The sequence below is a fragment of the Neopelma chrysocephalum genome, unplaced genomic scaffold (assembly GCF_003984885.1).
Source record: "Neopelma chrysocephalum unplaced genomic scaffold, ASM398488v2 Primary Assembly neopelma1_23, whole genome shotgun sequence".
Classification (NCBI taxonomy): domain Eukaryota; kingdom Metazoa; phylum Chordata; class Aves; order Passeriformes; family Pipridae; genus Neopelma; species Neopelma chrysocephalum.
The window spans coordinates 2322044-2348390 of record NW_020897691.1 but is presented as its reverse complement, the minus strand read 5'-3'; the positions used below and the strand labels follow the sequence as shown (position 1 = coordinate 2348390).

The following is a 26347-nucleotide window of genomic DNA, read 5'->3' as shown; positions in this document are numbered from 1 at the left end:
CTCACTTGATGACTTGTTTTTAACCCAAGGAAAGCAAGCATCAATACAGTTCTGTTATATACAGAAAACATGTACAGCACACAAGTTATAGTCAAATCATGGAATTATAAAAAGGTTAGGGTTGGAAGAGACCTTAAAAATCATCTAGTTCCAACCCTGCTGCCATGGTCAGGGACACCTTTCACCAAACCAGGTTGCTGAAAGACTAATTAGAACCAAAAGAGATATATTTTGAATTAATATGCTATTGACAATAGCAAACAGGCTGGTCACAGAAACACTGTTACCATGTATACTTTGCCTGCCGATACCAATACTATCATTTTATTCTTACCATTTTACAGCAAGTTATGCTACATGGCAGCAAATTCCATACTTGGCATCTTTACGTATTACTCCAAAATGGACATTGCTTTATAAATTAAACAGATGCAATTCATTTACACTTCACAGGTAATGTAAAAGTTTATAAAATTACTTAATTGCTAGGATGAAAAAAACCTAAATATTTTATATGGAATCTTGTAAAATAATTGCTACCTTAAGACAATAATGGAGGAGAAATTTTATGCTTAGCCTGATGGAACAGGTTATAATAGTTTGACCTATCTGCTATGGGAAAGAAGCTATTTGCCACTGATATAATGAACTCTTCGCATCAATACTACAAATTCTGTATCTCCCCTGTAAGTGTAAATAAATGTTCATTTTTTTAACTGGCTGCCACACTACTAAACACATCAGAAGAAATGACTGCTCCTTGATAGAAAATTGGAAATGAGTACTGATGTAAACTACCACCAAGCTATAAGCAAGAAAATAAAATGGCCAAACTAGGAACATATTAATCATGTTCAAACAGTACTGGCACATATGTCAAACAACAGCTTACTCCAGGCTGGCCCTGCTGGTCTATGTGCTCTTGGGAAACATGTCTAACACATGCAGTCTACACAGGGTAATAGATTACACTAAACTGGAAAAAGCTTCAGTGGAAAAACAGGAAACCACTAAATATGATTGATCGTGTCACTGCTGAATGGTACAGGCAGTACACCTCTGTTCACCATGTCCAAAATCTCTCTAAAGGCTTTAGACAAATAAAATAACCTCTTCATGTGAACATTTACCATTGCATTCCTGAAACCTTAACAGTGGCTAGAAGTCCTCAGATTGCCTCACACAGGTAAGTACCATCTATGCTACACGTAATTAAAGGAAACCTGACCCATACATTTTTTGCATGAGTATCACAACATTAATACTGTTGGTACTAAAGTAATGTCTGTAAATTTTGACATTTTCCATCACGAAGTAGAATTTCATTTTTATTTCTTTTAGTTCATCTGAAATTGAAGTCATTATTCCATTTAAATGTTACAGGACTTGACAAGTTCAGATCAAATTTACCCAGTAGAAGAAAGTAAGGAAGCTATTTACACTAGACTTGACGAAGGTTCATGAAGTTTGCATATCGAACAAAGTGTGCTTGAGTTTCTGTTAGGCATATGAAAAATGAGTGTGTTGGTGTCCCTGGCTTCCCATTGTGAGGATTATAGTATGTGTGCAGGCAATATAAATTACTTTTATTGGCTTTTTTGTTTTTTGGTCAGTTAAGCTGACGCATTCTACTTTTCCACAAATTTTGATTAATGCAAAGACTGCAAAGGTAAGTATGACCTTTCCATTCCCTTCTTTCTTTCTTTTCATAAGAGACTCTTTTCTCTGTTAGCAAACTCTGGAGGTACCTACCCTTTGCTTGCAGCTGTCTGGCGGTGTGTCCCAGATGGCAATTGTTTAGAACATCTTGTCTGGCTCCTGCTCTTTGCTGCTACCTTACTGCATATGTATGCAGAAAGGGCAGAAATAACTTAAAGTAGAACAATTTTTCAAGTATGCTTTCACAAACCCAAATAAAACCCCTAATTTTTTCTTCTAACTCTTTCAAGCAAGTACCGTGTGTTATCAAGGTCATTATTAGTATGGGAACTGCTGGAGAGAGACTTTACTACAAAGCAAAGGAGGGAAAACTGAAGAAACATAAACAGATGATGTGCTACTGAGTCCTCCCTTCTTATTGCACTGCATCAGTGAACACAGTTTACATGGCTGATGGTGGGCATCTAGTTACAAACTAGTTACACCAGTTAAGTGAAAAGACTATTGGCAAGAACTGAAGTTGAAAAACACGAGGGTGTCTATGTCAAGGTACAGTCGTTTTATAACTTTTAAAATTAGATTTAGTCATAGATATTTTTGACATCAGTGTAATTCTTGATGTCCAAGAGCAGTAGCAAACTACTTCAAAAAATTGCCTAATTGATCTGGAGCAAGGCAGTCTGAATGCAAAGGTTGTACATTCTGGAGCTGGCTGTAGCACTGTGGCTCTGCTAGAGTAATTATCCAATAATGAAGTGCCTCCAGCCAAGTCCTACTGGCTTTGCAGCTATGAGCAAATTAAATAAGCAACACTCAGGAGTAAAGGTACTGTAAAGAAACACAAGGACAATGACTAAACCTATTATCTACTCTTAAAGGTGCTTTCTGAGACACCTAGATAGAAATTATTCTTGAGCTGACTTTATGATAAAATGCATGTTTGTGAATAACACACATTTCATTATGAAAAGACTGAAAAACTGGTACTGTTCTTCCTCCTTTGGGAGACAACAGCATGATTTACTATTAGCATGCTGAAAGGATTTCTCTAGGGAATAGAGAAATCAAGTATTTGCCCAAAGGACGTCAAAGAAATCAGTGCAAGAACCAAGTACAGAATTAGTCTCTTGGCAATTTGAACTGATACCTTTAAATCAGCTCATTTACCCTTTTTGTTTCTCACTAAGGATCAAAAGCACTTCAGTCTCTGGTCTGGTCAGTCTGCTACATTTCATGTTATTAATTACCACTTCAAAAAATAAAAACACAACGTAGAAAAACAGAGTAGATTTTCCACATTAAGAGTAATGGGCACCATCAGTGAAGAGTCAGCACTTACTCTGTAATGGTCAGTTCAACAAACACGTATCTAAATGCCAAACCACAAGCCTTTAAACTCAGTTAATTGCTTCTTTTCAGGTTGAGATCATGCTTATATTTATGACTGAACTAAACTTCCACATTAAAAATAACTTAGACAATTTCTGTTACTCAAAATTTTACAGATGAGTTGTAGGCTGAACACAAATATTTTTAAGTACATATTGAAAAGCATACAATGTAACAGCAACAGTAGATTGCCTTGTGTCCAGCTATTCTGGGCACAAGCTCTATTCTGCTCCATGGAAATAACTTCAAATCTGGTATACTTTAGCAGAATCCACCTATCATCTCCACTTTATTTTCTTGATGGAGATTTACTGCAGAAAGCCAAACTCTTACAAATCTTCCACTGAAAATTATTTTCCATTTAAGAAAAATTTGCAGGGATTTATTGACTGGCAGTTTACAAGTTCCAACTTGTAACTATTTTTTACTGGAAATTGCTGTCTCCAGATGAAAGCTTTATAGTGAAAGCAAATGTTGCTGTCAGACCTTCTTCTGCTTTATGTTTTCCCACTATCCATAAAGCAGACTACTGCATTCCCACTTAAATGGTATTGGAGTTGTATTCCCTGTGCAAAACAAAGGAAAAACCTGCACTACAAAATATGACTTTTTTTTTTTTAAATCATGTATAGTGGTGTCAATAATGTCACTTCCTTCTTACTAGTTCTGTGTTTTATTAAAGAACAAGTTGACTGAAGGAGTCAGGTGTTTTCATCCTGGAGAACAGAAGGCTCGAGGTGGGACCTCACCAAAGTTTTCCAGTACTTAAAGATGGAGATTCTCTTCACAAGGAGCCACACTGAGAGGATAAGGGACAGTGGATAAGGCTGAGGATAAGGTACAGAAAGTGGTTTCATCTTGGTATAAGAAAGAATTTTTGTACAGTGAGATCAATCTCCACAGGGATGTGGTGGAGTCCCCATCACTGGAGGCGTTCAAGATGAGACTGGACAGTGTGCTAGATAATCTCATTCAGGCTCACTTTGCCATTAAAGTTTGGACCACATGATCTTTTGAGGTCTTTTCTAACTTGGGCTGTTCTATGATTCTGTGAATCTATCTACTTACCCCTTAAATCACAATTTGCATGCCTTCCTTGCATGAGTAGTTCACAGCACTGGTAGATGAGGTATGCAAATGATCCTTATATTTTTCCAGACAGAGTAGAATATACTCCTAAAATACATGATCCAAGGTCTACTCTGTCTTGTTCTTACAGGTATAGGGCTGATATCGGAATTAGATGGAGATGATAACTTTCAGTGCAAACTGAGGCATTATTTATTTCTGCATCCCAGAACTTCTTAGCTTCACAAGAGCTTTGTAATGGAACCTTACAGGGGAGTTTTAAAAAACAGCCAAGTAAGACCCTGACACATTGGTTAAAAGCAGACAGAAGATACTGGAAACCCAAATTATGGTGACAACAGATCACAGAAATTAAGGGCTTTTCCACAGGAAATTCTACATTGTGTTCTCTGGAACAAAAAGCCACATGCCTAAAGATTTTACAAAACAGAACATTTTCAGAAGTTTTGTCATGTGAATGGCTCTTGTTCACCAGGTTCTCTGCTATCTGGCAATTCTGAGCATTACCCAAAGAAAGCACTTAGGGCTGTTTAATTTCTGAAGATTTGCATTCGGCTAGCTCCAGAAAGCTGACTTTGGACTAGGACCAATACACATAAGATATTTTTGTCATTATGGATAGTGTTTTTCCATCCATGCAATCTTGGAGGACAAAACCCAATTATTGTGGTGTTCTGGTTACATATGTTAGTAGTTTGTGTGTTTGTTAAATTTTAATTGGATATGAACATAAGGAACCAGGGGACCAGGTTTTGTTTAGTATAAGGTTTTTTCTCTTTCCCATTTTGCAACAGCCAGGTAATCTGAATGACAGCCTATCCCAATACTGTAGTTCTGTTTTGACAAGTAAATGTTAAAGCTTCCGTATCAAATAAACACAGAACAGCAATCTTTCAAACTCAGATACAGATAGGTGAGTGTTTTGTAGCTGGCAACTGAGAAATACAGTAGCACACTTAGGTCTCTGGCAACCTTCATTTTATCTTCAGGAAGCAAACATGACACTGTTTAAAGTTACATAAAATTAGAAATATTTGGTGATCTTTGTCACGTAACAAATCAAAAGTTTGTGAACTTGCAAATATCACATTATGTACTGATTGTGACTTGAGGAATGAGGAATTTGCCTTTTGCTGGAATTCTACAATGATCATACTTTGATATCTAATATGACAGAAAAATACATTTTTAAAATCAAATCAAATAAAAAACAACAAACAAAAACCAAACTAAAACAGAAATTCCATTTCCAAAACTCTGAAACAGAGCCAGAAAAAAAGTATTTTTTTATCTTCTTAAAGAAGGAAGATTATCTTTCCTCTAACCTAAAGATAATGGGAATTTCCACAGAATACTTTAATTCTACCATTCAGCCTTCTTTACTAGAAATAATTCCTTTATGGAAAATTTTTGATCAGGTAACAAGATTCTTGTAGATCAGGGGAATAAATATCAGATATACACCAAACTGTGTTTCCTGCTGGCCACACAGGAAATCTGTGGCAGAGTTTGAAACCAAAGCTTTTACATCCAACCCAGCTGATCAAGCAATGAACTGTTCTTCCTCACCACTTTTATTTCCATTTCACTTTCCATTTAAGATGCCATAAAAGTGTCCAAATTTGAGATTAGCATTCGGTAACAATACAAGAATGTATTTTATTAGCTCCATTTATTTTTTATATCTTGAAAAATTCTGTAAGAAAACAGCACGTGTTTAATGAACTATTTAGCATGACACTGAGTAAATTACTCATAGACTTGAATGCATTTTCTGCTAAGCAAAGCAACTATTGTTTTCATTCTTGTCCACCATATTTCTTCCTGGCATCTCCTCCAATCCAATGGATATTCAAAACCCTCAGATTCTTAGAAAAGGTTTCTTAGGTTTGATGATGTCTGTTTTGCTACTGAAATTATACTGGTCAAAGGCTGCCTGGCCACCCCCGCTGCAACAGAAAACGAAGTCAGGACCAATAATTTAAAAAAACAAATTAGAATTTACAGACATGAAAACAAAACAAATTACCTGGGTCTTCTATAGATAAGTTCTTCGTTAACCATTGAACAATGTCTGAACCTAGAAACAAAACAACAGGTATTTTTATATTAGTAAGTTTTCTCTTCCTATTCTTCAGATCCCTGAGGCAATTCATATTGTTCTTCCATAGAAGAGATCTATACTTTTTGTTCAGATTGTCTAGAAAAAAATCCCGTGACAGTTTTATTTTATTTTAGCTTCTATTTTTTAGCTTTGCTTTAGCAGAGAAACATAGCACTCATTCTTTGTTTAGGTTAAGATTTAGAAAAAGTAATAGAAGTGCACTAAGTGTATGATAATAGTCTGCATTTTAAAAATTACATATATGATTATGGTCTGCATTTTAAAAATTACACTGCTGCAAAATTTACACAGCAAAACAAACACTTTATAAAGCTAATATTAAGTTTTTCACCCCTTAAAAATGAGTTATCAATAAAAGCATATTCAGTTACCCATACATGTACTACTAATGTACCAAACTCCACCTCATGGCTAAGCTCTTGGCAGAATTAATTTTTCCCTTTGTGCTTAAGCTCTTTCCTCACTAATCCTGTCTCTCTTCTTCCATATCCCTTCATTTACTGCCTATCCATTTCTATCTAATTTCCTGTCTTGTTTTAAGGTCCAATGCTGTTGCTCACTTCTTAACACTTTTCATACCAAATTCCTTGCCGCTTTTTGCACTGAGTACCCTTCAAAGCTCACCTCCTAATTCCCAACCCATCTGCTCCTCTTGGGCACGCACTTCTATTACACTTCGCGCTTTATGTCACAAGCCTTGTTTTTCAGATTGAAAGCTACAGTTGAACTTCATCCATTGAAAACACAAATTACAAAATAAATTATGAAACAGTGCTGCAGATGAAAAAAAACTCCTACATTCATGATTTAACAACTTTAAATAACAAAATTGTCTTAAAGGGAAAACATAGTGAAACACTGATGGGATGTTACATGCATGTTTTTTGTGTTTCATGACGGCTCCAGTTCAGACAAGCAGTGTAATAGAGAGACATGTCATGTAATATTTCCTTATAGAATCAATATTTATGATGCTCAGCCATTTCCCAGCAAACATAATAATGAAATTCTTTTATAAACCTTAAATTTAAAACAATCATAAAAATCTACAAAACTTCCACAGATATACACTAAATCAGAACAATAAAATCTCTTGAATGTACAATAATACATAACATTAGAATACGGAGCACATTTCCCCGTCTCTCTTTAGATTCAAATTTCTTCCTGTACTTTGCATAGTGCATTTCCTTTGGTTTTCCTAAGGCAATGAAAATGATACTTTAAAAAGGCATTCAGAGAAGAAAGGAAATTTACTTCTCCTTGCTTTCTTAATTTTAAAGAATATAGTTTTGTAGCTTTTTTTTATTAAACATAGTGAAGAGCTTTATCATATATTTTAAAAAGCCTTGTTGATAATATCATAACTATCTGTGTATGCATTACTAAATTGATTACATAGTAGTGAAAATCTGTGTAGATTTTACAACCATCTCCAGAGCAGACATTTTCATTACTATGTTACATGTCTAAATTTTGATAGTTATTAAACCCCAGTGGCACCATTTCTCATGGCAATTACATGGCTTTATTCCTTAAATGAGACAATTTACCTTTGCATGCTGTTGGAGGAGTACAAAATGTTTCAGACAGATATTCCTACCTCAAAATACTCTATTTTTATGTATTTTTATAAATACAATTTCAGTTCCTTATTTATACATATGAACTTTACAAGGCTGATGCTGAAGGAAGAATTTTAGTTTAGTGTAAGACAAAACTTCCTAGACTTAATGATGCAGTTCCAAGTAAAGCTATATTTTTATGTCAGCCGACTAGAGAAGTTAGCAAGCCCTAAATATTTTCCTAAATCTTCAAAGATCGGAGAAAAAAATTAGAAAAACATCATGACACTTCTGAATACTGATTCTTAACTTTGTCTTCCTTCAAATCTCTGAGGTACCATATAGGAAGAAATTTTCTATTCTATTTATCTCACCTTCAAATACTTCTTTCCTTTTTGCTTCTTTTGAAAACTCTCCTACAGTGACATGCCATATTTCTCAGTCCTCAGCTCCTGGCATCACATTTGCGTACATTGTCTACACATCAGAAATTTCACCTCCATATGTTGTACTGTCTTTTGGCTGTTATAACTAATAGTGGGAAGTGGGGTTTCATAACAACTGCACCACCTGATTCTGAAAGTTCATTGCTGCTCTATTCACATTTTACACTGAAGCCATTCCCCTGGCACTTGAAAGCCTGAACAGCACCTTAAGCCAGCTATTTTATTCAAATGCTGATGATTTCAGATGCATGACTTTAATGACAAAAGCCCAGACGAATAAGCATCAACATGAACACTCTCCTTTTAGTGTGAAGGCTCTTCAAGTAAAACAAAGTTGAAAGTAATTGGTCACATCACAAGGGAAAAATTTATCAGTTCATATTTCTTTGGGAGATCTTGGGGCCAAAACTAGTCCTAAAAGAATAATAAAGGTATTACCTTGTAACGCTTGCTGGGTGTTCTTTTAGCTACTACTTTTAATGTCTAATCAACAAGATGGTTTCATTCAATCATTCCTGTGCCCTTTTCTAAGATTTATTACTTATGCAAATGTGTTTCTAAAAGCAAAACTATTATTCTATTTTCTTATCTTAGGGGAAGAAAAGCAAGGCATCAATACAGGCGAAAACAGGAAAACAATATTTCCCATGAGTCCTAGCTTTGAAAAACCTGGTGATCAGTAAATTCATGTCATTTTTCATATGACTTTTTTCATATGTCATATGACATTTTTCATATGACACTTCACATCTATGTCATGGCTAGGCTTCGCGAACGAAGATTTGGGAAGGGCTCTACCCACTTTTCTTGCAAGCGCGTTGGTGGCTAAAAAGGCCAATACGAGAGAGGCAAGTCCGGTTGCAAAAGACACAGCAGAAAGACTCATTAGATGGTATATTCTGCAAGGCACGATTCTTTCTGCATTGTCTTTTCTCCTCAAGGGTGATCCTGCGTGCTTTCTCAAAAGCATCAGCAGCGTTATAAATGGTGTGTCTCCAGGCCTCCCGATTGGAGGCCAGAGTGGACCAGTTATGGTGGTCAATATGCCCGAGGCTGAGTTGTTGCTTCAGGGAGTCCTTGTATCTTTTCTTCGGAGCTCCTCTCTTGCGGCAGCCGGTGGCAAGTTCACCATAAAGCAGGATTCAAGACTATAAACTTCATTATTGGTAAAAAAGAACTAACACTTATAGGATGAAAAATCTTTAACTTTCAAACCTTAATCTGTCTTATTGCCAGGAATCCAACAAAAAGACTATCTCATCAGATGATATAAATTTCATGGAGCCACTACCTCGGTATTGGACTTTTCTGGAAAGGAAAACTTCAGCAATCCAAACTAGAAAATGTTGGCTGTGTCAGATATTCAGTTTTTTATACTGTTTAATGTGTGACAACAAAGCCCCAGTAATAACATTTTCAATGCAGATTCTCAAGGTAAGTTCTCCAGGTTTCCCTGCCTCACTTCCAGTAAGAAGCTAAAAGGCAAGCTGGCTATTAAACCTGTAGGGTGCAGAAGTCAAATTGCCAACTGAATTTTGAAATCCCAGAAGAAGTTTCAATTTTCATACCAATTTTTAAATCAAATAGCACTGGACAAGGCAAAGTGATAACTTGTAATAATAAATTAAAGCTAGCACAAGCAGAAAACCTTTGAAAATGGAGGTTTTTTAGACATAGAGCCTGAAAGCCAACAGTGAGATTCCTTAAATGTCAGCACCTACCCAGATAAAGGCAGTAAAATTCACAAGATCTTACTCAAGTTCAAAAATAAAACAGACTTTCAACTCCTTTAAAGAAACAGGCAAAAGTATGTCTACTTTCATACACAAACAAATAAAACTCAAGCATGTTTTTTGTGAAATGTACTTGCTGAAAACTCCACAACTGATTAATTTTAAATGAAATGGTCCAAAACAGCAGTTGCCGAAGCCATCACAGCATCTTAAGAAAATATTTTTGAGGAAAGCATGTTCTCTGAACTCTACAATGCTAATTTCTAAGTCAAAGTCATAAAGACCAGGGCAACGCTAAAGTTAGCTTTCAAGAACAAACACCATATTTTAAACAAGTCCTTATAGAGTACATTTTCAAAAGGTGCTGGATCTGATCTATAGAAAATTTCATGGGAATTATAGATCCAATTTTTGCTATGTATAGATACATGAGCCATGACCAAAAAAAAAAAAGATGTAATGGTAGTACTGCAAAAGAAAAGCAAAATTTGAAATGCCCTGTCTTTTTCAAAATTCAAAAACGTATTTAGTTGAAGAAGACACAGTTGCAAGAAAGTATATTTTATTAATCAGAATCACAAACCATGAGACCACTGAGAAACTTAACCCAATGATTTCTTACTTCATAAAGAGACAGGTTCAACCTTGCAAAAAAATTGTCTGTTACTGTTAATATCTTGTTTTAGTACCTAAAACCTATTCTTCTTTTTACTTTTAGACCTCAGAATATTTACAGATTATGAAGAGAGAAAGTGACACCGTAAGCTCCCCTGTGCTACTGATACCACGAGAGAGGATTTTGCCGTTTACAATCAAGACTTTTGCCATCTGAGCTCTCAAGAGCAACAGAAGCCAGTGTGATGTTTGCCCTGCACTGTGGAAGCTGGGCAGCTGGGTATGTTGGGTGCATGCTTGTTCCCTGAAAAGCAGCAGTGGATAGTCTGAGAGCTCCCTTGGGGGAGCCTCTTGGTCGGCTGGCTCACCTTCAGCCCTTCACCACCGCCTGGCCTTCAGAATCTGGAGAACTTTTTGCAGGGCAGCTCACAGTACGGAAAACTTAATAACATTACTCTAGAAATTATCAGTGTCTAAATTTAAGACAACAAGACTATTAGTTAAATTACTAAGAAAATAGTACCGCATTTCCCTTGTTTCTCTTTTCTATCTATTGGAAGAGGAGGGAATTGTGTCATTTTAACCTCAGTCTTCAACACCACCACTTTGTCACATTACTTCATGGTGATGCATCAGGAAATTAAGTTTAGCCTCTGACACACACTTCAAAATCCTTGGTCATGACTGAAAAAAAATATAGTGTGCAATTTAATTTCTCACCACTGATTCAGATATTGGAAACACAGAAACTGGATCAGATGAGCAGGGTGATTGTAAAGGCCAGTGGTCTATTAGATTCTCACCACTAGTTGGTTTTGCACAAAATTTTTTCTCTAAATGAAAGTAGGATTCTTTGAGAAAGGGCTTTCACTGGTTAATGGGACAAGATGATCTGCATTCTCCCTGAAGTTTTCATGATAACCATAACATATATTGCCACTTGAAACAGGAGCCAGGCCTAGAAGAGTTAACTGAGATATCTTGGCCTGCTAAGAAACCTCAATACCTGTTCTGCTAGAAGAACATTTTAGGAGCACTGGTTAATATCATGTTCTGTTCTGCTCACTGGACCAAAGGCCTTATTATAGAAAGAATAGGAGTAGTACACACACAGTAATAAATTAGGTAAACTAGACGTTTGAATAAGATCTAGAAGGCCCAGAGCCAGGATTTTGCAAGCTTGAAGAATTCAGGTCACCTAATTGAAGAGGTCAAATTGAGGAAGACGTCCATGGTGACCACCAGAGGGATGAAGGCTTGAGCAGAAGACCCCCACAGTAGAAGACTGCGCATGTCTGGAAAGACTCCGCCCAGAGACCAGCCTACTTATTAATATGTATAATAAATGATGTAACCATGTATCTAAAGTGCATAAAATGGCTTAGTTTTGCGCTTGCAAGTTGAGCAAGTTTGTCCAGCGCGAGCTGGCTTGCTCCCAACATTGAATAAACAAATACCTTGCTGCTTAAAGATAAAAAAGTCTCTGAGCAGTTTCTCGGACCGATTTTTCGGATTCACACTGTCATATCAGCATGGATATTTTACAAATTCTTTTTTTTCTCTGAGAAGCACAATTTGTGTATGAATTCTGCATGCATGTATCTGCCACTTGCTTCTTAAATTATATTCTTAAATTATAAACTTACTCTTTTGACTTATTACAATTGGAGGTGGACCATGCATTTGCCTGAGTGCCCTTGCACCTCAAGGAAGCTTGTACCCAGCTTTAGGTTTAAAAATCTCTTCTGAATAATACTAAGAGTACAGAGAACATGACATATTTTAATTAAACTACTGAAGCACAAAAGTAATTACAGTTTTCTAGTTTTAAAACAATATAAGCTGCAATATACTTTTTTTTTCCCAGGTGAAAGTGGATACAGAAATTTGCAGAAATAAAACCCTCAAATGAAGCATCCTACCCCTTTTGAGCTGGACTCTTTCATTCCATGCTGTAACCAGTGCTCAGAAATACTCAAACCTAGAAGGGCAGAAAGGATCCGTAATTCTGGCTAGCCTAAGCTTGTGAAGAACAATGTATTGCTTGATACTTTGATGACTTTCTGCTTCAGAGAGGAAAATTCACCTACTTCAATATTATGAAAGAGCTAATAAAAAATGTTAAAATCTCTTCCACTTCCATACCTATAAGAAATCACTCCGTGATGCTGACCAACAAATTACAGTAATGTAAATCCTGTAGTCATACCCTGTCTCACAACCAAGCTTCAGAGTAGAAATCTGGTTCATATAAAAACTAAAAGGATAGTTAAACATTGCTGTGTATCTGTGCCCACTCTTTAATTTCAGAGTGCCAATCTACACAGATCCCTATCTTCTCCAGCAAAAAGAACTGCTGTTCCATTTCAGCAACGTTTATCTTTAAAGCTTCCCAAAAGACATCCTCTACTTAGATCTCCTCCACAGCCACAAGTGACTGTTTTACAGATGACACTAGCTGTGCATAATTGGCAACACACCAGTAACCACAGATGAGACCCCTGTAATCCCAAGGCTCTTGTATTAAGCACTAGAGTTTAGCATCTTGCTGAAGAACATTGCTCCATGCTAAACATTTGCAAGACAAGAGTGATGTTGTTTATAAAAATTAAGTAGCATGAAAATCCAGTACAGCCTTTCTACTGCAAAGGAATTTTTACATTTTTCTTCAAAATTATGTAAAGCCTTATGATTTTGTTGAACTATAATAAAATATCAGTGTGCATGCCACACGCAAAATCTTAACAACTTCCTCTATGTAAAAAGTATTTCTGGGGGGAAAAGCCCAGAAAGTATAAGTAGAATTCTGAACACCATAATGTTGCCCTGAAGAAATTTCATTTATGAGAAATCTTACCCTGAAAAAAAAAAACAAACCAACAACAACAACAAAAAAAACAACAACCCCCCCCCAAACAAAACAGGAAAAAAAATGCTATTTTATCAAGCAAAACTTCTAAAGTCTGAGATAAACAAGGAGACCAAAAGACTTATCAATGAGACCAACCTGATTGTTCTCATGTTCTCTAAACCATGAGTCAAGATAGTCCAAATTTCTGCTTAGACACAAGCAGTTTTAGGTATTTGAATCTGACCGGTTCCACCTCAGTCTTTAAGCGCTCTGGTTGGGCCCCCTTTTAATTCCTTTTGCTGGAACTGTAACTCTCTTTGTTAAATAGTCTGGGAGATAACAGAAGAAAATAAAAAAAATTACTACCCTGAAGGACACCCATGTGGGGAGTTGAGTACCTGGAGTCCCCTCCCTACTGCTGTGAAGGTTGATTAATGCAAAGTAGAACAGCATTGGCAAGCACATCCTGGTGCAGCACACAGCACTGTATGAACGTGAGAGCAGCCTCCCTCAAGAAAAGCTGAGAAGGAAATGGATAAGTGACTCGAATACCAAGTTTGACCTCCAGTTCCTGAAATAACGTGTAAAAGGGAAACTAACATCACTGTTGTCTTAACTATCTTGAACTCTCACTGAAAAATTCATCCAAGATTATTTCAGGAAAACTGACAACATATTCTTGTGGGAAAAATTTGCTACTTGCCATAAATAGTTCACCTAACTTTCTTTTTAGATCTACTAGTTATTTCACTGTATCTTCCTGAAAAATTTGTATAGAAAACAGGTAGATTGTTAAGCATAATATGTTCTTTCTCTCATACACATACCAGTAAGTGTTTGAACGCAGCACTTTGATAATCTTTACAACACAGTGAAAGCTGCCTGAGATTATCTCTGCCTCAATAAATATTTTTGCTTTCTTATTTTTTTATCAGCAGTTTGAAAATAATGTGTAAAACCAAATACCCTCCAAGTTCAACAAAAAAGCTTTATGAGACTCCTCACCATGCTTCAAGCAATTATGGTTTTTTTCATATTTACACTTTAATATCACTAAGAAATACGATATTTCCCTTCTGAAACGCTTCTTCTAATTCTTGCCATACTGCCCCCCGAAGACACCCACACACAGATGGTAATGGAAGGAAGTGAGGCAGCAATATAATTTCTGCGAGACACTTTACATTCATGGAGGATTTTCAAAGGGGAAAATCCTGAAGTACTAATTCAGGGATAATGGGAATAAATATATTATAATACAAGATTTGACTTGTGATTTTTACTCCACGAAGAAAGTCAGTGGAGACACAGTGACTTGCAGTATTGACATTTGCCCGGCAACAATGTCAACGCACTTCCTCACAAAGTGTTCCTACACAATAGTAGTTAATTTATACAGTTAGTTTGAAAATGGGTTTTTCCACTGTTGCTATTTCAAAACACTCTTTCAGTGACTCATGCTTTTGCTGTTCTCTTTGCTTAAGGTTTTGAAAATTGATGTCCAAAACAAATCCCCTTTGATAAGCACAGATTTCCTGAATAACCCAAGGAGTTTAATTTAGTTGTTTTGACTAAAATACACCCTTCAGAAAGATTTAGTAATGTTAAGTACAACAGCATAATGTGATGCTCTGCAAAAGCTCCTGAACCAAAAGTTTCCCAAGAATTTGCTATTACCCCGTCATTCTCACACATACAGAAACATCTCCAATGGGAAACCCCAATAATTAAATTCTACAACACAGCAGTTCCACAAAATACTTGTCTTCAGAGATACAACCCAGCATGGGGACACAGGCTATAACAGAAAGTCCCAAAACATGAATTTCATTACAAAATGCCAAGAAATTGCAAAATAAAAATACTTTGTTTTGCCAAAGTAGTCATCTGGGGTTTTTAGTTTTTTGTTCCCATTGTTCTATGTTCTCTAGTACAGGTCAGCTATTTTTCAGCTAATACTAATAAATACAAAATATAAGATACAAGAAAGTTTGTTGAAGCTGAGTAGAAACTTTCAACTTTAATCCTAATATTCAAGTGTTAAACCAGAAATGTCAGTAACTATGATCAGAACTTTGCTCAAGGCTTCTTTTTTTTTTCTATTTGAAATATGAAATGTTTTAATATTCAATAGACCACAGAAAGTTCAAATGAATTTCTATTTTTGATTAAGCTGTGCTGGATGTTTTTGTGCTGTTTCTTCCAGATCCATGATTATTTTAATACTGCTATGTCTTAGAGTTTACACTTCAAAGATCTGCTGCAGGGCTACATTTTCAAAAGGGAAAAGAAATTAAGTTATTCAAATTGTAAGTACCTATACTTTGGAGCATTAGTCTGACTAAAAATCTAATCCCATTCAGCTTTTACCAAAATATGGGATTGTTTCAAGACTTTATTATGCTCAGCTGCTTGGCATAATAAAAATCACTTACATCATATAGTATGGAATGAACTGTGTTAGAAATAAAACTGACCTTTGCTCCAACCTCAGTATTTGCACCGAATTGAGCATATTTTGCATTTGCAGTCTTTCATCACTATTCAGAGATTATGAACTAATTTATTCTAAATGTCAATAATTGTGCTGCACAACTATCTGAAACAGATATGACTTGGTCAGTTCTCAAAGACATAAAAATCTCATGGTTCTTCTCATGGTAGTACTTTACATATGCACCTCAAGCCCCTTGTCACAATAAAGGTAAAATGTTTTAGCTGTTGAGGATAATTCCCAAGTATTCATTGAAATATAAGTTCTATTGACATTTGAAATTCTCTAACATGATTTATCCATCAATGGAGATTTATCAAAAACTGAGATAGACATGAATTACCACTTTAAGATGCAATCAACAGCTCTTGGGTTAAAAATAAACTTAATAATACCATCCATAATAAGTACCATATTTCTATCTAAAGTTTTGAAAATTGAAGTTTGGTACATGCTCATACAAGTGAGTATATATGCCAGTTATTTCATAGATTATGCTCCCATCAATCACAATAAATTTAGCAAACCAAGAAGTAAACCTTAGAGACAATAAATTTCTATATGCTTCAGTTTACTAAGTTCATTCCCTCACTGCTGTGTTTCCCTAGGGACATTCACATCAGCATTTGTAAGATGTTATTTGCAGCCCTGCAGCCAGTATTGGCTTTTTGTCTATGACATTTTTATAAGAATTCAAAAGCAACCTTTCTGCTTTGACAAGTAACTTGGTATCACATCAATCAAATATATCTTAGAAGCAAAGTACTTTGCTTTCCATCAGTATCAGGCAACGACCATAGAGACATCACTAATGTCTCCATCTTAGGAATTCTCTTGGAACTTGGACAAAGAAACAATCTTTGCAAAAACGTCCTATTTTCTTCCATCCCTACCCTCACATTCATCATGTTCAGAGCTACTATTTGATACACTGGCTCATGGGAAGCACTTGTAAGTTTACGTGAAAAAGTTGGACAGAGCAATTTTCAGCCATCCATTATTAAGTAGAAGAATGATAAAAAAGACATTATTCTGAACAATGCTGGACCACTAGCCCGTGATGTGACCTTTCGTATTTATTTCACCAGTAAATATAATAGTTGCCCATGCTGTGTGGTGGATTTGGGGGTTAGAGGACAGAGATGCATTTTGAAAAGATCAACCTGTAAGTATTAGTGTAATAAATAATAGTGCATGTCCTGGAGTCTGGATTCTATTTGTCCTGTTATTTTACTGTACATTTCAATGTTTTATTTCTTTTGGATAAAACAGCTAAGAACTGATGGTGTCTTACTGTGAACACAGGATGGGTCTTTTATGACTTAAACTCATGAGTACAAAAGCTCTTTGTGAAGATGAGGATGTAGCTCATTATTTTTTTCCTTTTTCACAAATGCAGAGAAAAATTAAGTTCATACAGTAGCCTAGGAGTATGCAGTGACATGAATACTACTTTTAGCACTTGTTGTGTCTTTGCTGTTCACACTGTCAGAGTAAGAATAAATAGTATCAAGATGTAAAATCACCCTCGGTGAGAAAACGTATACATAGCTCTTCACATACCTATCCAAACCAGTTCTGTCCCTCTTCTTCCCAGCTCCTGTACACAACCATTTATTTGGATTTTGGTGTCTCCATAAGAACCCGTACATATTTTATGTAAAATTGTTGATGGCTACCATTTCTTCCCTAACCATTGACTGCAGACTCAGGAACAGATAATATACCCTCTCTCGAGAAAATAAAGGCAGGATCAGTAAAGAAATATAAAGTAAACAGATATTCAGTACCAGGACTGCTGTTTATAAGTGGAAGGTAAAAGCAGACAAGCCCTATGTTGAGGCCCAGGACAGAATAAAGATATGTCAGTGAAATAAATATATTTATTTATTATATTGCACCAGCAATTAATACGATTCTCCTGCTACCTTATTGTCAGATAAGAAGAAGTTGGTGAAAAGCAGCAAAGGGTGCTTGTGCCTGGACTAGCAAATAGCCTGGTTATGGCAGTAGGCTTGATAGCCTGGGAACGGCGCCACTCTCCTCTCCAAAATACAGGGGAAAGGGAGTAGTGGTAATATGACTGGTGAGAGATTTCCTCGATGCAAAACATGATGGATACAGGTCATAAGGAGGGAAGACTTAAGTAGTTTATCCCCTTCCAATTTCTGCTTCACTTTGCATGAGGAAGGTTTATACTAAGAAACTAAGTATATACTCGGCTTTTTTAGTCCTCCTTTCTATTATGCTAGTTCTAAATGATCCTGTATAAAATTGGGCTCCTGTCTAATACAGATATACAAATAAATGCCGGCCATAGCACTGTTTTCAACAAACACTGTCCAATGGATGGGAATACAGGCTCCTGCTTACACATAACCTTCTTTGTTTCCTCACAGATACCCTGTTGCTGCCTTTACTGCTGCCAAAATGGCAGTGTTGATCCCTTCCACAGGCTCAGCGGAGCCCACTGCATGGCATTCAAAGCAACAATTTGTAACAGTATTATTTGCAACTACTCTGTAAAGTTTTTGGGCTAGCAAATGCTTCCAGTGGTCTGCTTTGTGCCACGTTAACAGTCAGTGAAACATGCTGGTCTCAAGCGAAGGAGGACCAGTCTATTTGTTATGCAGCACACAATCACAGAGCAATTCAAACCAGTCAGGAAATGTTAGAAGACTTTGTTCATCAAAAATTCACTACACTCATCTTCTATGGACTTTGCAGAGAGTATGTCTTCAACCATCGCCATTTCGGGAACACAAGCATTCCGTGGTTTTAAGCAATTGTAGTTGGAATATATTTCTACACTCCTAATTTTTGGGATTTTTTTAAGGAAATGATTGTATACTGGTTTAGGTGAGTATATAAAAAATATCTATAGATGCAAGTTTAAAACTGATGTCCACGTTTCTTACTAATATAATGAGGTTCCCTTCCCATGTTATGCTTCTAGAAATGACTATCACTCAAGGAAAGAAAGCAACAAGTTTTCACTACTGTTAATATTCTTTAAATTTCAGCATTTTTTCCTTCTCACATGTTTAAAAGTACCATTTAGCTTCCATTATGAAAGATATCCTTGCTAGTTAGTGTTTTCTTCTTTTTAGCAAGTAAGCTAACAAAGGCAGACAAGTTTTATATCAAGCAAGAATACATATGCACTGAGAAAACAGAGGAAAATTACAGCTCGGAGTACAGGTTCTTAAGATGAAGCACCCACAAGTAACTATTGCTACATACAAAGCAAATACAATCATGTAATCCTTTAGTGCAGCCTAAATTTGCTGTACTCTAAACTTAGTAGAGATGATGATCACCAAACCAAGAATATCAGTGAAGGAAGATTTGGCAGAGGTGGAAGTTATTCTGCTCTTTCATGTTGCAGAAATCATTCAGTAATTTTAGTATGGGCAGCATCTTACACAAATTGCTATTCAAACATATTGGAATGGCAAGTCCTTCTGCTAAGTACCCTATAATCAGCATTTCTGATGTGACAATTTAACTAAATAATGAAGATTTTCTGTGTTGATCATATTCTATGGTTGCTCAATAAAGCCCTGACTTCTGATTCTCTGAGCTTCCCCAGTCAAAAGTGCTTGAAAAGATGCTTCACTAGTCATAACAGAACTCATGAGACACCAGCGTTTCTTACCTTGCAGCAAATTCTGAGGCTCTCAAACTTCATTTTGATATAAAGTGGAACCTCAATACCAAACATCAAAGCTTTGCACAAACTGAAAAATTAAAAAATACTTTCCTTTAATGCTATCAAAATATGTGATTCAACAGGGGCAAAATCTTTTTTTTAGCATAAAACAAACAGAATTTTTCTGCTTCATCTTTCTGGCTCATACGACAGCTTCTAATGGAAGTATAATATTAAAACAATAAAACAAAAATGCAGTATTTCAGTACCTCCTGATAAGGGCAAAGTCAAAAAAATTCTCTTGAAAGAGTGTGGCTGTGAAAACGTTTCCCAGCAGAAAACTGATTTGCCACATATAGCATCAGAAAGGCTCTTAATGGATAATTCTTCTAAGTTAAGTAGATGTAGAAGGCTTGTACAGAACTAAGATGGATGTGCCTCATTATGCTATGATTCTATAATCTCTTTGACAAGACCAGAGGACAGTGCCATAGGATCTGCTACAGTGAGCACTCATAGAAAGTCAATTGATAGTTTTAGACAATAGAGACAAGAAGAGACTCATCTGCCTTTTTCTCTTAAGGTGTTACTTTGTCAGTGATTATCAGACTGAGTCGAAATTTATAGTCAACTGTATATCTTTAATAACATGCCATTTCCATTTTAATACAAACTAAATTCACAGATATTCTTATTGTGCAATATAAACACTATAACTATAGCAATGATAGCTCCGCTTATCTCATATCTTGCCTCTCTGTTGATGATGAGTCATCTCTCCTCCTACCATGTAGTAAAGAAAACAGATGAGCCTTGAAAAGCTAACACTTTTTGCAATTTTATATAGCAAACACCATTTGTAAAAAGTATTTGAAAAATCACAGCTCCTGCAACTACTATATCAGTTTCCAGACAGTGAGTTACATACAGTGGGGATGAAGGTATCTGGAATTTCGTTTCTAAAAGATTTTTTTTTTTAAAGAAGAGTAAGAGTGAATTAATATTTTGGCAGTTTTGATCATGTACTTTTAAGATTTAATTTCAAGTATATTTTTAACTCTGGAGCTATGCTTAGAAGTAATTTCTATTTATTGACTGTGAAATCAAAGGGAATATTATAAAACCATTCTCTGTCTCAGTTGCAATGGAAAAATCCAAAGTAACTCCATTATGGTCACTAAAAATGTTTCAAAAGTTTCAGGAAGTGGTTGACAAAAATACTGAAATATGGCTCAAATTCTTCTCAGCCATGATATATGCTGAGACTTACAGCAAACAAACCTCAATTTCAAGTGCTAAAGAAACCTAAAGTCTATTTCTTTACTCTTTCTGCGGTCAGTAACCATGCAAAATTGTAGCAAAACTATAACCATCTAATACCATAGAGGTATTTACTTCTAACATAAAAAAACTTCTCTATACCATACTGTAGATTTTTATACTCAGTTGCACCTTTGCTACTCCTGACAGGTGAAAGGGATATGTAAAAACTCTTCATATTGTTTAGGAAGGTGTCATGATTGTCTCAAGTAGCTTCCTGTGCTATGTGAACTGAAGCAGCTGTGGTCTAAAATGGACATCTCACATCTTTATGTATAAAGATGAAACATTCAGGCTATTTTGGCATGAAACATGTTTGTTTTACCAGAGGCATTAGTAACATGATAATATTCCCTCCCTTCATCAAAAACACTTCCTTTGTTTGATGCCTTCACAAGGAAACCCAGACAAATGCTAGTAACTCAAGTCACATATGTAAAAATCAGAACTGTCTGAGCAGCTGTGCTCCCTCCTCTCTCTGTGCAAGGAAGCTGAGGGAGGACAGGTCTCTGGGGCAGCAGACACGGAGTGTCTTAGATGCCAGTTAGGTAACTATGCTGAAAACAATGCAAAAAGAGAGATAAGTGAGTATGTACAAACAAGTAGGACAAGGTTATTGAGGGACATACTATTTGAAGGACCTGTTGTTGTCTTGGTTTTCACTGATGTGGTCATCTGCATCAAACCTGGTTACCTATATATGGCACAAGGGAAATGATTTCACAGAAGTATGATCACTGATCAAAAAATCTTTTCAGCAAGGGAAACAATGATGCTCAGTTTGTCACAGAGATGCACTATTTAAAGTGAGTGTTATCTTCTAAAGATGTGAAACTTACAAAGTGACCAGCAAAGAATTAGAGAAAATAATTTAATTGAATTACAATTTGCACCATAGTATGTGAAAGAACTCTAGCAACATTGAGTCACCTAGTACTACTGGGACAAAGCGAATACACAGTTCACTTCATAACTATGGTAGTGGTCAGAGAGGCCAAATGGGTAGCCTGCTGCCACAAAGAGAGAATGGGTAGCCAACGACAAAAAATCCAAGAGACTTATATCCAAGCCTCACTTATAAGCCATAGGTTATGCTAGCATGCCTTAGCCAGGACTAGTTTTTTGGGGGGTTTTTGGTGCATTTATAAGAGGAATACAGTATTCAAGATATTAAATAAATGTAACTAAATAATGAGAGGCAATTTTTTATTTTACTTCACATGAGAAGATTCAGCCTTAATAATTTACTGATATTTAGAATGCTGAACTAGCCATTGCAAGTACTTCTTTAATAAAGAAGAAGCCTTTGTCTATTTATTTATAAAAGCCACACAACATACAGATAAAGGTCAATGTTTAACATGATGCGTGGATAGGCAGGACTTCTAACCATATCAGGCTTGTTCTTGATTTTATTTCATATGAAAACTCTTCATATCATTTGCATTGATGGTGGGGCATAAGATACATGGGGTTTGGTGCAATTTTTAATTAATATTATTGTTCTATTTTGTTTTAATCCTTCATATTTTATCCCATGTATTCCTTAACTGAAAGAGATTTTAAGACACTTGTTAGGTTTTCTTTTGTATAGTAGCTTGTAAGATTTCGCAAGGAAGAAAGGGCTCTCTGGTGGTCAGGGTGGCATGGCTGCAGTCAGATCACAAGCTCTGCAGTTCACATTCTTGCATATGAACCACTCTCTCTTTCGTGCACTTTTGGTATTAATATTGTTGCTGTTACTGTTTGTTTTCTTGTCTCTTTGCTGTTTCCAGTAAATTGTTCTTATCTTAACCCAGGATCTTTGCCTTTTGTGCCTCCAATTCTTCTCTCCAGCCGCCCACAGAGGGGAGCAGGTAAGGAGAAGCGAGCAGCAGCGTGGTTTAAGTGGGAGCACTAAATTGGAGAATACCATTCATAAATCACGATACTACACTTCTAGAGTTAACATGTGCTGCAAACTAATATATACTCATATTACATAGCATTTGTTCCAAGTTCTGCTCTCCCATAACTCATTTTCTTCTCATTAATGTATACTTTGACATTAACAGGTTCTGTCTTAAGTGTAGCTTCAGCTATGGACAGCTTGTTGCTGCCTTGTGTAGCTAATTCTTTATTCTTTCCTCTATGAGGGATGCCATTTTCTGAATCACAATAAAACACTTTAAAAGTATCAGTATTGCAAGATAGCATGTTTCCCAGGTGAAAATGCCCTTGAGTTATATATTATCTCACACTAGCACCTTTTTCTCTCTCTTATTGCTTAATTATATCACTCTTTAAATTAAAAAAAAGCACATTTCTGGGTTTGTTTTCTTAAGGAAGCATTTTGAGTAGTAATGTTTGACTTATTTTGATTGAAAGCAGAGCCTGTATTGATGAAACAGAGCTGACTAGTTTGCACCCACTAGTCCTCATTTACTGATGTCAAATACTCTCCTAATATATAAACTTTTGATTCTACTTTATGCAAAAGTTACTGTAATTGCATTGATTCACCAGGGTTTTCTTTTTTGGTGTTACTTAAGCAGCTGAAGGGGCAATATAAACTGAACACTTGAGCAATGAGAAGAGCTTAACTTCCTTTCTCTCTGGTTTTGTTCTGCTATAATCATATATCACCCTAAGTATCTGCCAGATAAAAATACAGCATGTATATAATATTGATCACTCTTTCCTAGCACTTTCATTCCTATCACGTTCTTTACATCTTTCAAAGTGCTAAACACACTGTCTGCTGTATTCTACAGAAATTGGTTTGCAAAAACAGGCTTATTTTCCAGTTACAAATGGTCATTAAAGGACAATTTGTGCCATTTTATGCTAGGCGTGACACTGTTCATAGATATCCGCAACTGGAAATTTTGCAGATAAAGAGTAAACAACTTTGGCAACTCAAGGCAAAATCCCAGATCCTAATGGGTACACCCACATTTTGTTAGATTCCAGACACCACTAACCGGGCCTCTAAAACAGCCACAGAGGGAGTCTGTTTTAAACAAGAGCACACAGTAGAGTGCTAGCTGAGAGTACTTTGGGGATTCCAAGATCTTGGGGATTCCAAGATCTTTAGCTGCCAGCAGCTCCACTAAGTACCCACTAGAAGGCCCCCAGCTCCTGGCAGCAGCAGGAGCAGGCACAGGACTCCCGTCTCTCAAACACAGCAGCAGGGGTCCTGATGACAGGAGTGGGTGGTTTGCTCCTTGGTTTTCTCTGACTTTGCTGGGTGCTGTCTCACGTGTTGTCCATTAGTAGTTTCAGACTGTTTACCTATAATAATAAAAACTGGACTGCTTTTTAATAGCTACTGAGATGCATACTTCGTGTATCAGTGCTGAGGTATATGTTCAGTTCAGTGATTTAGTTAGATTCTGAGTAAAGAAAGATCTAGTCAAATCTGTACGGATTTTACTAAAGTTTTTCTTTCTGTAAAAGGTATTTTTTTTGTATATGAATCTTTCAAATGAATCTATTCATTTTATTAGTACTACAGTTACAGGGTTCATTTAACAATAGAAAAATCTCATATCGGAAATATTAATACTCAGCAAAAAAAAAGCATTTTTGGATTTGAGGCAGAATATTTTTTATTCCTTTTCTTTTATTCTTCTTTCTTACAAAGTCAATACTAATCAAAGAAGAAGAACGTGTTATTTTTTAAATTATGGCAGCAAGAAGAATGATTTCCTTCCCAAAATAATAGAAAAGTTAGTTCCAAAGGTTTCCAATGCTGATACAAATCTTTATTAGATCTGAGACACAGGACTCTAATCTCCTCTTTATTTGACAGACATGTTGATTTGAGAAGAGTTTCAGCTGACTGAGGACACCTACTGCAAATAATACAACTAATATAGTCCGTTTTTCTTTTTGCTATATATTCTGCCTGTTTATATGCTTGCTGTAGCTAACGAAAAATGTAAGAATAGTTGCTTGTAATCTGTGCAGTCTCCTTTTTCCTTTCTTTTTGCTATTTTCCTGTTTGGATCATCCATTATAGGAACCAGCAATTAAATTGAGTAATTCCCTTGCTAAATCAAAAATGACACTTCAATTTTTACAAAAAATGATTATCTGCATCTGTAACTGGTGTCTTGTACAGATGATCGTAAATTGTTATTCAAACGATATTTGATTTACTTCTCTTATTCTTGGACTTCTACATCTGTCGCTACATCTACCTGCACATCAGGAGTCCATTTTTGAGTACAGATAATACAGACAGTTTCTATCTTGGTTTGACTAGTAATAAACTGAGCATAGAGACTCAGCACACATTGATGTCTAAGTTTGATGGAGTGGACTGAATAGCCAGAGTCTAGGAGATATGCCAGAAGAACATTCCAAATACACTGAATTAGAGATTTTATCTCATCTTTTACAACAAAGGATCCAAGAATATTTGACACAAACCCCTTAAAGTGGAGTCTACTTCTCAGAAGAACAATTTGATTTGATCTAAAATAGATGCAATATGTAAAGGTCTAAATTACCATTTCACTCTCTAACCTCAATATTTATTTTGTTTTCTGTTCTGTTCTAAAACAAGTATAATTGGAAGGAATTTAAATTTTCAAATTTTTCAGCTATCAAGCAGTAAGGTTTCAATTGAAATCAGAGTCACAGAGTATTCAATTAGAATATTATATTTTAAAACACAAGTTCAGGTATAAATGGATAACAGTATGCATGTATTGGATTCTCTTCCAAAGCAATTTAAGGAGACAGGTAATTCTAATAAAATAGTAAGATTACCACAGAGAATAAAGACAATGTCTACACACGCCCCCCTTATCCTGGATAGCCATAATTCAAGTAGCCTTATTTAGGACATCAAAGCCCTTCAAAACTCACATCACTCAAAACTTAAGATACACTTTCCCTATAAAATTCTGCTTCTTCCACAAGTCATGACTCATTCCACATTTAATAATTTACGTACACTGATGAAGGCTTTTCCTATTTTCTGATGTTTAAATGAATACTGGCCATTCCCAAATAATCCAAACAGAAACTGTTACCAAAAACATGCAATGCCTTTGATCGAAAAGCATATATCTTCAAGCACTTTAGAACCTTTAAACTAGCAGAGCCTGGTAATGCTGCTCCCTCTATCATTAAAAAGCTTTAATGGTGCCTTCCTTCTTCCCAACTCACTTCCTGTTCAGAAGCTTGTTGCAATCCTTCACTGTAACTGAGAGCTCACAAGTCCTTTTCCCTGTCTAAAATGCAGGTGGTCCTCCATTTCTCTGTTGGGACTTTCCAAATAGTATGCTAACTTAAATTTTTCTCTCAATTTATTTTATTTCTCAATTTATCTTGGTTCTACTAAAACTCATTTTGAAACAGTATTTGATGTTCAACTTATTCTCAGTTTTAGTATTTCACTGAAAATGGTTTACCCGG

At 36.0% G+C, this 26347-nt stretch overlaps 1 protein-coding gene across 9 annotated transcripts in view; it reads right to left on the bottom strand.

The window, feature by feature from the left end:
- Positions 1-26347, bottom strand: part of RGS7 (regulator of G protein signaling 7) — a 265842-nt gene that overhangs the window by 90882 nt on the left and 148613 nt on the right. For all 9 annotated transcript variants that reach the window (XR_003534385.1, XM_027684429.1, XM_027684421.1 and 6 more), the window contains exon 4: positions 6167-6217. Coding sequence is in view for 8 of the 9 variants with exons in the window: in XM_027684429.1 (XP_027540230.1) it covers positions 6167-6217 (51 nt within the window). In the remaining variant the exon portion in view is untranslated. The remainder of the gene's footprint in view (positions 1-6166; positions 6218-26347) is intronic.